This window comes from Phaseolus vulgaris, chromosome 2 (assembly GCF_000499845.2).
Source record: "Phaseolus vulgaris cultivar G19833 chromosome 2, P. vulgaris v2.0, whole genome shotgun sequence".
Classification (NCBI taxonomy): domain Eukaryota; kingdom Viridiplantae; phylum Streptophyta; class Magnoliopsida; order Fabales; family Fabaceae; genus Phaseolus; species Phaseolus vulgaris.
The window spans coordinates 25,376,651-25,388,133 of record NC_023758.2 but is presented as its reverse complement, the minus strand read 5'-3'; the positions used below and the strand labels follow the sequence as shown (position 1 = coordinate 25,388,133).

The 11,483-nt window shown below is 29.5% G+C and overlaps 1 protein-coding gene across 1 annotated transcript; it reads right to left on the bottom strand.

Moving 5' to 3' along the window:
* Positions 1-2,110: 2,110 nt before the first annotated feature.
* Positions 2,111-6,349, bottom strand: LOC137811056 (3-hydroxy-3-methylglutaryl coenzyme A reductase 1-like). Its single transcript, XM_068612636.1, has 4 exons — positions 5,298-6,349; positions 4,873-5,054; positions 4,442-4,788; positions 2,111-2,725 (listed from the first exon to the last, which is right to left on the bottom strand). Exons 1-4 carry the CDS (start codon positions 6,155-6,157, stop codon positions 2,483-2,485), a joined length of 1,632 nt encoding a protein of 543 aa, XP_068468737.1. The 5' UTR covers positions 6,158-6,349; the 3' UTR covers positions 2,111-2,482.
* Positions 6,350-11,483: the final 5,134 nt, after the last annotated feature.

Here is an 11,483-nt window from a genome sequence, read left to right as displayed (position 1 = left end):
GTGAAACAAAGAACACTGCACAAGGTTAGTGGGATGAGGTACTATTCGCAATTCCATGTCTCAGTTTCTCTTTTGGATTTTTAGTAGCGAGCACAAAGTCATCAAAATCTTTTCTCCATTTATTTAATGATGCGATCTACTCTGAAAATTTGATATAGTAGTTAAAGCTCAACTGCAAAATAGATGTGATTACGAAATTGTCGCATGTTCAAGTTTGAACATGCCCAAAAAGACGTTTACGGAAATCTCTAAAGATGGAGGAATATGAATTCTATTGAAGTTTTGTAAACAGAAATCTATCCAACCTGTGAATGAAATAATTATCCACCATGTAAATTATGTAAACAGAAACTATTGAAATTAATATATTACTTACATTTCTTAATCAACTCAAAATAGTATGGCTAAAAGATAAAAATAGTATCAACTCTTAAATGTTTGAAAAATAAATAAGGCCAAAATAGCCCAACAGTGTAAAGCAGCGATGATTCACTATTCAGTTTAATACTTTCCTGATAAAAGAAAAATCAGTTTAATAAGTCGTATCTAGTACAACTTGCTTAGAAAATTTCTACAAGTTGATTATAGTTTGGTAGCAAAAAAGTTGTTGATAAATGTTCAGAAGAATTTATGTAAGTACTTATATATCTTGAAAATGAGTTGTTTTTAATTGGGATTCAATACACCTAAACTTTCTTATGCAAATATAAAAGATATTAAAATTTAATTATTTCTTATGAAATCAAATCTCAAACCTGAGATAATAATGTATAAATTAAATTAAAAGAGAGAATTGAAAAGATAAAGAGATTTTAATAATTTTTTTATCAATAATAAATGAATAAAATTAAAGAGATAATTAAAGTATCCCAAAAAAGATTTTAATAATAGATATACTTCAGTATTAGTATCGAATAAATTATATATATATATATATATATATATATATATATAATTAAGCCGTGCAGGTTGAAATTATTTAGTGAAAAGTATTAAAAAAAATTATAATGATAAAATAGTTTATGTAAATAATATAATATCTTTCAATTAAATCTGTGTTCCTACATATCATTCTATCTTTCATGGTTTATTCTCGCATATTTATTAAGAGTTGTGTGAAAATTTGAGAGAATAAATGTATGAAAAATTGAGAGAAAAACGTGAAGAAATAAATTTGTTTAGATTAAGATTTGTTAAAGTTGATGTTTTAGAAAAATATATTGAAGTTTGTAAATAGTGTGATAGTTACGAAGAAATTTTGAATATTTTTTAAATGTGTAAAATTTAAGTTTATAAATTTATTTTTATTTTAAAATTATTTGAATAATGAAATATGAAGTATAGATTTGAGTTAATTGAATTTTTTTTAAGATTTAAATAATATATATTTATTTATTTTATAATTATTAATAATATTATTATATAAAATTATTTTTTTATATAAATAATTATATATTTTTATTGTGTTATAATTTATTATTATTATTATTATTAATCAATGATTATTTTTAATTTTATTATTATTTTATAAATTAATGTTAAATATTATTGTTTTAATATTTAATATTTATGTTATTAATATTAATAATATTTTAGCATTATAAATATATAAATATATGTATATTATTATTTACTATTATATATATTATTATAGTTAACTATATTGTAAAATTTATATATATATATATAATGAATTATGTATAATATATAATCCATTATTTATATAAATTTTATAATTTAATTAATTATTTTAATTTTATTATAAATATTTATAATATTTTTATTCTTATTATAAATATTTTTAATATTTTATTTTATAATTAATCTGGAATAAAATGAAAAAATCATGAATGCTGCATAAAGACATGCAGCTTTCTCTGAGGGAACATAATTTTAATTGTTCACACAAATCCGCTTTCCCATACTTTGTCACACACATATATTAATGGATATCCAGATAAGTGATATGAGTGGTCATCCCTCTTGTAAACAATCTTCCATTGAAAGAAATAGAGGCTTAGTGTGATTTTAAGGTGCCTTATATCTCACTTTCCCATTTATTTATATAAACACCGATCAACTCTAAAAGGACAAATTAAGCCCAACATAATAGAGAGCATAACACAGCTAAATACATTATAAAGAAAAAACACGACTGAAAATATGACATGCTTGATACATTTGCTTTAGAAGACTGACACAAGACATACTAAGGGTGAAAACTTTTTTTTTTCAAATGCTAAAAAAAGAGTAACTTAACTAAGTCTTATTCATGTCTTGTTCAAACCAGAAACAAAACAGATAAAACACTCCTATGAATGGCCACGGGACATTAATGAAGTCGTAATTTCCCAACCAACAACACAATTAATTGTCCTTTTGATGCTATTATTAATGATAATACAGTTGCAACCTTGGACAGCTTTTACTATTGACGATAGAATTTGAGTTAATTTGTTGCAATGTGATGGTGGAAGGTAAATTAGGAGACAACTTTGGAGATATCCTTGGTAGACCTGTTGTATTTCATGTGGCTATTCACAAGCTGGCCAGCTGAAATTGCAGACATGAGTGAGAGTTCCCCGGCGAGGACTGAACCAGCTACTATGGTTGCTAGTAACCTAGAATTTGCACCAGGGGAGTCTTTGCTCGCACCCTTAACCCCTAGTAAATTAAGACAAGCTGACTGAGACGCCAGTTGTGTGCCCCCTCCAACTGTACCCACCTGCACCATTCTTCAACTCTCAGGGATCATAATCAAATACTTTCCTCATTATAACCATCATGACCCTCACACTTGCAAACCTTTTCATCATTAAATACAACATCTTACCATTTTTATCATTTTTATACTTCGGTTAATGATATATTAATAATTTACATTTTTTATATAATCACATTATAATTTTTAATATTTTTTATTATATATATTTAATTCTAAAGAATTGTATACTAGTATGTTTTTATAATAAAAATCGTATAAAATGCTAAAATCAGAGCAAAGGGATCCAATGGAATATGTAATATGTGTCACTTGGTTGACGACTTACATGTCACCTTTTTCTAGAGGAGTGACAACTTGCATGTACAGGAAACAGAGGAATTAAACAAAAACCAAGTTATGTTCACCTCATTTAATTGTTTTTATCAATTTAATTTAAAAAAAAAAACTATTTTTCGAAAGCAATTATTATCAAACATGAACTGACATTAGCATGTCCTTCTCTCTACACGTGTCGAACAAGCGTGGTGTTCTATACAATGTGTGATTGCCCGCCAGAAAAAAAAGAATAAAAGTTTGATACAAAATAAAAAGATTCTGAAGACAATATTAGTGAGACTTTGTTGTTTGGACTAGATGAGTTAAAGTGAAGGAATATAAAAAATTTAAAATAAGATTTGAAACTATTTACATATTAGATGGAAAACCAAAAATATGTAAAAAAGGGAAATATATTTTGTTGTTATTAATACTTTTATTTCATACTTTGAAGAACATAATCTACGTGGAAAATATAATATGTACTTATTTTTTCTTTTGAAAGTGTCACGTTTGTGAATTAAGAGAGGAGAACAATTTCCGCTGAACAAGCTCCTCTTTCCACGAGGCTAACAAGGGTTGAACAATACTTTTGTAGACAAGGATTTGGTGATATCACCTTTCTTTGACTGTATATGTATTACGGGTGGATTGATACACAGGTGAGTACTAGATGCTAATGTGGAGAACAAAAAAGAGACACCAGAGATTTTTTTTAAAGGGAAATCATAGGTTACGTCATCTTAAATACAACCACTTAATAACTCACTATATTATTATTTTAATAATATTTATTTTATATTTTAATTTAGATTTTTTTTCAGAAATTAATTTCTTCTTCTACTTTATTTATTTTCTAATTAAATAAAGAAACAACAGTCAACAGTATTACTGATTTTGTGTAGTCACCATTTTAGCTTACATGTGTCACTTTTATGTACACTTCAGCCCCCTTACACTTTCTACTTTCTGCATTTTTACACAGATACGTCACTCTGCTCAGCTCTTTCTTTTGTTTGTTTGTGCACCATGCTTAATAAATAAAGTATCCAAGATACACAAGAGGTGTTTATCTTGAAGCATTTGTTCTTATTTTTCATTTTCATTTTCATTTAAAATTAAATCTTTCTTTACTTCTTTTTCTGCATTCGTGTGATTGCGTGTCTTTCTCATGCAAAGCATGCACTACTTTTTTAAATATTTTTATCATCATAACAATTCTCACACTATAAAAAAGAATAATAATGTTTCTTCTTCTATTTCTTAGTTTCAATTTTAAAGTTTGTGTCTCTGTTCATTTAATTTGTAACCAACGAAGAAGCAGGATCTATTAAATAAAAAGTGAGGGCTAACATATATATTAATTAAAGAAGATTATTAAAAGATAATAAGATTGATTACCTCAATGGAAGGCATGGTGACAGAGATGTGAAGGTCCTTGGCGTCGTTGACAGCTTCCATCATAGTTATGCAGTGAGAACTCTCCACATTCTGAGCAGGATCCTGTCCAGTGGCCAAGAACACTGCAGAAACGATGTTACTAGCATGGGCATTGAAACCACCAAGAGCACCCGCCATAGCTGAACCGGTAAGGTTCTTCAACATATTAAGCTCCACCAAAGCCTCCACGCTAGTTTTCAATACTTTATTGACCACCTCCTTCTTAATAACAGCCTCGCACACCACCGACTTCCCTCGCCCCTCAATCCAGTTCACCGCCGCAGCTTTCTTATCCGAACAGAAATTCCCTGATAATATAATAACAACATCATCTCATCACTTTCACCCTATTCATAAAAAAACCAAACAAGTTTTAGTGTTTAATTACTTACCAGATATCCCGAGAACATCCATGTCAGGGAAGTTGCTCTGAAGAAAATTAAGTACGTTTTGAACTCCTTTCGAAACCATGTTCATCCCCATGGCATCCCCTGTACTGCAACTGAATCTAATATACAGATTCTTCCCTGCTATTGTTGCTTTTATGTCCTGCAATCTCGCAAACCTGCTTGACCTACACGTGCGTATATAACACACCAACGGCTTATTAAACGATATTCTTTTTACTTTTATTTACAAAAATATTAATAAAAGGTATATATATATATCGTTCAAATTTGTGATTAAACTCACACTGAATTTAGAGTAGAGACCTTCACTCAAATTGATCACATGTTCGGTTGTGATTAAAAAATGATACAAATTTTATAAAGGAGAAAAAAAAAAACAGAATTTGTTTAAGTGAAAGTTAAATTACTTGTTGAAAACGACGGCAAGGGAATCGAAGTTGAGAGGATCTTCGAGGAAGAACTTGAGCTGAGAGGCGCGTTTGGCGGAGCCGAATCGAACCACGGGGGCTCTGGTCATGGCGTCACGGAGGAGCATGGAGGAAGCTCCGCCGGAGAGGTGAATGGCCTTGCAGCCTCTGTTGGTGCTGGCGACCAAGCACCCCTCGGTGGTGGCCATGGGAATGGTGTACTCGTTCCCGTCGAGAAGAAGCGGTCCGGCGACGCCGACCGGGATCTGAACGAACCCGATCGGCAACTCGCAGCACTGCCCCAGAATGGAGTCGTAATCGAAGCCTTCGACGGGGAGGCCCTGAAGGGACCTTCCGGTGATGCTCTCGACCGCCTCGCGGCGGATCTCGGCGGCGCGCCGGCAGTCTCCGAGGCGGGACTCGAGGGAGTAGGAGGGGACGGAGCCGGAGACGACGGCGAGGACGAGGTCGCGGTCGTCGTGAGGGAGCGGCAGCGGCGTGGGGATAGGTGGGTCGCAGGGTTTGGGAATGTGGAGGTCGAGGTCGTCGTCGGGGGAGGTACGAGAGTTAAGGAAGGGGTGGAGGATGAAGGTAATGCCGAAGAAGGCCATTAGGTAGACGAAGGAGGCGATGAGGGAGAGGATGGCGGCCATCTCGGAGAGCGTGACGAGGTGGAGGGGGGTGGAGGTGCGGATCTTCTCGCGCCATCGGTGGAGGAGGAAGTAAGCGACGGAGAAGAAGAGGGTGAAGAAGAGGGCGTTGGTGAGGTGGGAGTGGGCGTCGTTGTTTGGATTAGAGTCGGGTTGTTTGAGGGGTTCGCCGGCGGGAGAGGAGCGGTTGGGTCGCCGGCGAACTTCCATCTCTCGGGATAAAATAGGGGAGGAAATAGAATCCGGAAAGGAAAGAAGGGAAGCGCGAGAAGGTGTTGGATGGTTGAAACAAAATGCGGACTCTGAGAATCCTTTTTATAGAAATCAAGCCTCGCGGCACATCATCTCACCTCACCAACGATTTCGCTCCTCTTCTTCCTCATTTTTTCACTTCCCCAACTCAACCTTTTTTAATACTTTCCTTAATTTTTATTTTTCAAATATATTCATTTATTACTAAAGCTTCCCTTCTAATTCTTATTTATTACCCATTAATAATATAATTATCTTCACGCCATATAGATAATTCATTTTCTAAATAATTAATACATCACTAAATAATCTGTACATGTATTAAATACTTTTTTTTTCTCGTGTGTATCCATTCATTCTCGTTTAGTATCTACCGTGTGATGATAAAAGGTAAAAAACATTCACTTAACAAATTAATAATATTTTAATTAAAAATTTATTTAATTTTAAATATTGTTATATTATTATACTGTGGTGTTAAATATACGTGTTTAGTATATCTAATAACAAACAATTTTTTTCCTTTTAAAAAATGGATTTAGACAGAAAGAACATTGATCATTATCCACACACAAAATTTATGTAAGAAACTAGTCTGAAATAATTATTTTTTTTTAATTTTAAATTTAGTGTAAAATATTTTTAAGACAAATAAATGCACATACTTATTGAGATTTACAAACCAGTATAAATTATTTTTTAATTATGTTTATTCTTTTTCTCGTAAAACATTTTACTCGTTTATATTAATTTTTATAGTTTTTAGAACTTATTTTGTAAGTTAAACATATATTAATTTTTTATTTATTTTACAAGTGAACTTGTTATTGTTGATAAAGATTATTGCGTTTTATTCAATACTTGATTTAGATTTTATATTTATTTTAAATGTTAATAATCTATTAAATTGTTATTTTGCTTAGTTTTTAATGTTATGAATTGTGATATAATATTTATTTAATAGTTTTTTTTATATATTATTAAATTATTAATGATACTTATTAGTATTCAGGCATATAAAATATTAATGATTAAAAAAATATTAAGCGTTTTCCTATTAATTATAGCTTCCATATGCCTCCTTTCACATTGCGTAACTTGAATAGTATTATTTTCGTCCAAAATTTGCATATACTTTGTTATATTTTATTTTTCTATTTCTTTATGTTGCGTTATTTACTTTATTTCACATTTTCTTTTTTTTCGGTGTTTATACGAATATTAAGTAAAAATAACAACATTTTCCCTATCTCAATAAACCAAAAACCAACCACCGATCACTTGTACTCATTGTACATGTTCTTCTACAGTGTGAATGGGGTCGTAACATTCTTTGAATCGCCGCCTAGGAAAAGGATGTGTATCCAAGTTATTATAAACGTTTACCTAATTTTGGATGAAAAAAAAAGAGTAAGAAATAATAAATATAATAAGTGGTATTGTTTTTACAAGTTCTTAACTGAACTTAATTACAACTCTCATTTTACTTAATCTCTATTGCTATATTTTATATTATTTTTACAAGGTCTTATTGAACTTAACTGTTCAAATATCATAAAAAAAGTAATTATAAGCATAAATTTGTCTTTCAATCAATTACAGACACCATTATCCTTAAACACGAATAATACAATAAATGTGAATATAAGGTTTATGGAGTAATTATATAATATTGTATAATTCGTGTACACTGTTATAAATCAAGAAGCGGAAGTGTAAAAAAAGGGTAGGTATGGAGTAATTTTTTCTTGTTTTTCATCTTCTTAAAAATGTGAAATACATCTGGAGAAAAACTTTTAAGAGCTAAAGAAATTATATTTTATGTAACAAGATGAATAAAGGTAATTTTAAAATATTTGATTGAGGTCAATTTTAAAAGTAAATTACAGACTTTATGTTTTCCTATGTATGATTTAAAAAATAGCTCAATACTTTCACTCTCCTATTCCATAGGGCTTACTCCTCTTCTCACGACTTTTACCAACCACAAAGCTAAACTTATACAAGTCTGTTGCTTAGGTTGGTCAAAATCTTGAAATTGTATGCGATTTAAATATAGTAACTAACATTATTTAGAAAATAAGAAAAACATACAATGAAAGAACATCACAGGAAAAAAATTGCTGAAATGAAAAGGAAATAGTAAATTTTCGTACGCTGCTGCAAACTTGTTTGATTAATTGCTTCAAAAAATGGCATGAAATTGAGACAGGCACCAGGTTTCTTACTTTCTTCATACAATTGTAAGTGTCTTACAAAATAAGGAAACTTAGAATGGAAAATGGTTATGAGGGTCTCAGTCAATCTTGTTGACTAATAGGATATGATTTTGACATTTATCTTTCAATATAAATTGTATCGGATGACTCACCGAGTCGGTCAGAATTTCAAACCATCTGACCACTCGATCACGATGAAAGATCACGTGACGACATGTGGTTGATCGATCCATGTCGACGAGCCATGGATTGGCTAAGTTATAAGGGTTAATCCATATTTAAGAGTTGTTTAGCACAAATCTAAACAGGAACCAACTTCTTAATTCGGCCCACCAACGAAAACACATTAAGATAATATAAATAGCGTAGATTCCAAGAATCAGTTACGTCGTTATCTACAGTACTCTGACAACTGAGCACCGACACCCTGACTGACTTAATCGTCAGAGTGTCTTCTGCAGGTACCATCCCAACCTGTGCTATCAGACGACCGAGAGGAGGAAGGTGAAGCGGAAGCTGAGAGTGATAACGACCAACCGAAAGGAGGACCAGAGCAATCGTTCTCTAGACTCTAACACCCGTTCGAGAACACAAATGATTAATTTAATCGTTGTATAAAAATTTACTTAAAATCCAAAATGCTGGAGTGTATGTCCCTGGCCCAGTTGGTGCGCCATGCATGCATATATTCCAATGTACCTAAAGCGCATGATCAATCACCCAGGTAGTCCAGAATTCAAAAATTTCTTATTCAACTTACGTACTAAAAAAATATGACTTTACGTTATTTGCTTTTAGAAAAATATTTGTTGGATTTGTTTTGTTTGTTATTTTGAAATTTTGTACATAAAATTTAAAATTTATTATTTTTACTTATGTTTGTATTTATTTTTGTTTAAATTTCATGGAATCAAATTAAATTTAGAAGAGGATTTAGAGTTGATAAAAATAATAATTTTTGTTTTAAATTTAAATTTTAAATGTTATAAATAAGAAAATAAATTGTTGTAAGTAGTAAACAGGACAAAAGTTTAAATATCAAAGAGTCAAATATTAATTTTAGGATTTTTGGAATAAAACGGTAATTAAATTACTCAAATTAAGATTAATGATAATAATAAACAAATGTAAAATGATAAAAAAAATGAATCAAATATCGATTTTTTTTTCATTTCACTCTTTCTTAGACATTTTTTGATGAGAAAATATATAGTTTACTCAAGGAAAATCAAGTTGATTTATGTGTAAAATATGTCAAACAACCAACAATTTCTTAAATAAATAGATGTTTTATTTCAGCGAAAATCTTTGTTTTCATTTTGAGCCAAGATCTTCTCCTTTCTTAAACTAAATAAATAAATGACAAATAAAAAATGAAATAATAATGAAAAATGCATTTAAGCTAAAAACTAATAAAAAGATCACAAAATAAAGATAACTGTTAAAAAATAAGCAAAATAATAGGATAATATTTGATGTTATCATATTCTTCCTTTTTTTCTTCTCATTTTTTTTTTCAGCAAAGAATTAATGAAATTAAAAGATGGACACTTTAGGGGTGTCTCAACCCGTGTACAAGAAATTAAAGCACATACAAGGTTCACACCTGCAAAAGGAATGTAAAAACCTGTCCTAAAACTACTAATAACAAAAGCACACTTCTAGCAAAGTGTCCAAAAAACTACATCACACCAAAAGAAAAACCAACAGAATAACCAGCAAAGAAACAAGATGGTGCCATCAAACTAAATGGTGACAAAAAAACACAATTCATCCCAGCCAAAAGACCAATAATCCCCCAACCTTGCCTATTGTTTTGTGACAGCACCAGCATGTCAATCATAAAATTGCTAAAGGGATGTAAATAATGTATTATGAATAATTATGGTAATAATTAATAATGTTATTAATTTGAATAACATGAAATTAATCATGTAAATGATATTATATATAAAAAAATATTAATAATTTTTATATTATTAATTATATTATTATTGATAATATATTATAAGTATAATAATAATTATAAAATACAATAAAACCTTACTGGTTTAATGGTTCAAGTTTTTTGGTTTGTAGTTGATATTTTTTTAGTGTATCTTTTGTGTGTGAAATAGTGTTTTTATTACAAATTGTTGAAATTTGATGTTTTTTTTATGGTCTTGAGTATGTGTTAATTAAAATGTTTGAAACCTGATTTTAATGTTAATTGGAAATGATAGGATTATTTTTTGGGTGAATTTTCTGCTTGTTTGATAGATGAATGGTGTGAGCATGAACTCAATTCCTCTTATAATATTATTTTATTTTTTTCATCTATCACTCTTTTGTTTTTATTTTTTTATCTAATATTTTTTTTTCTATGAAGCACCATTTCAAAAGTAAAAAAATTAATAATTTTAATTTTAAGTGCATTAAAAAAATAAATATTTTTAATATTTAAAATAGTTATTAATGAATAAAGAAATGAGTTTTTACAAAATAAAAATAAAATAATAATAAATTAAAAAAATTAGTTTGAATTTTCTTTTAAATGAAGAAAATAAAAAATTAAACCCTACAACAACATAAAAAGTTGAATCTATTATATAAACATAAATTATTGATGATGTAATCATGTTAATTTCAAGTAAAAAATATAGGACATAACTATAAAAAAATCAAAGTCAATTAGTATTAACTAGTAGTGGACACACGGATAATATTAAAGTGTCTACTCATTTTTAAGCATCAAATATAACATTTACATTAGTTTTTTTTTTAGGATTTTGCTTTTAGGATAGACACTTTAATATTATATGTGTGTCCACTACTAATTAATACTAATTGACTTTTTTTTTTTATAATTATATCATGTATTTTTTACTTGAAATTAACATGATTACATCATCAATCATAATAAATAAATACTAATTTTTGTTTATAGATTCAACTTTTATGTTGTTGTAGGGTTTAATTTTTTATTTTCTTCATTCTTAAAAAAATTAAACTAAATGTTTTTAATTTATTACTTTTTTTTATTTTGTAAAAATTATTTTTTTATTCATTAATTATATTTCTAACTA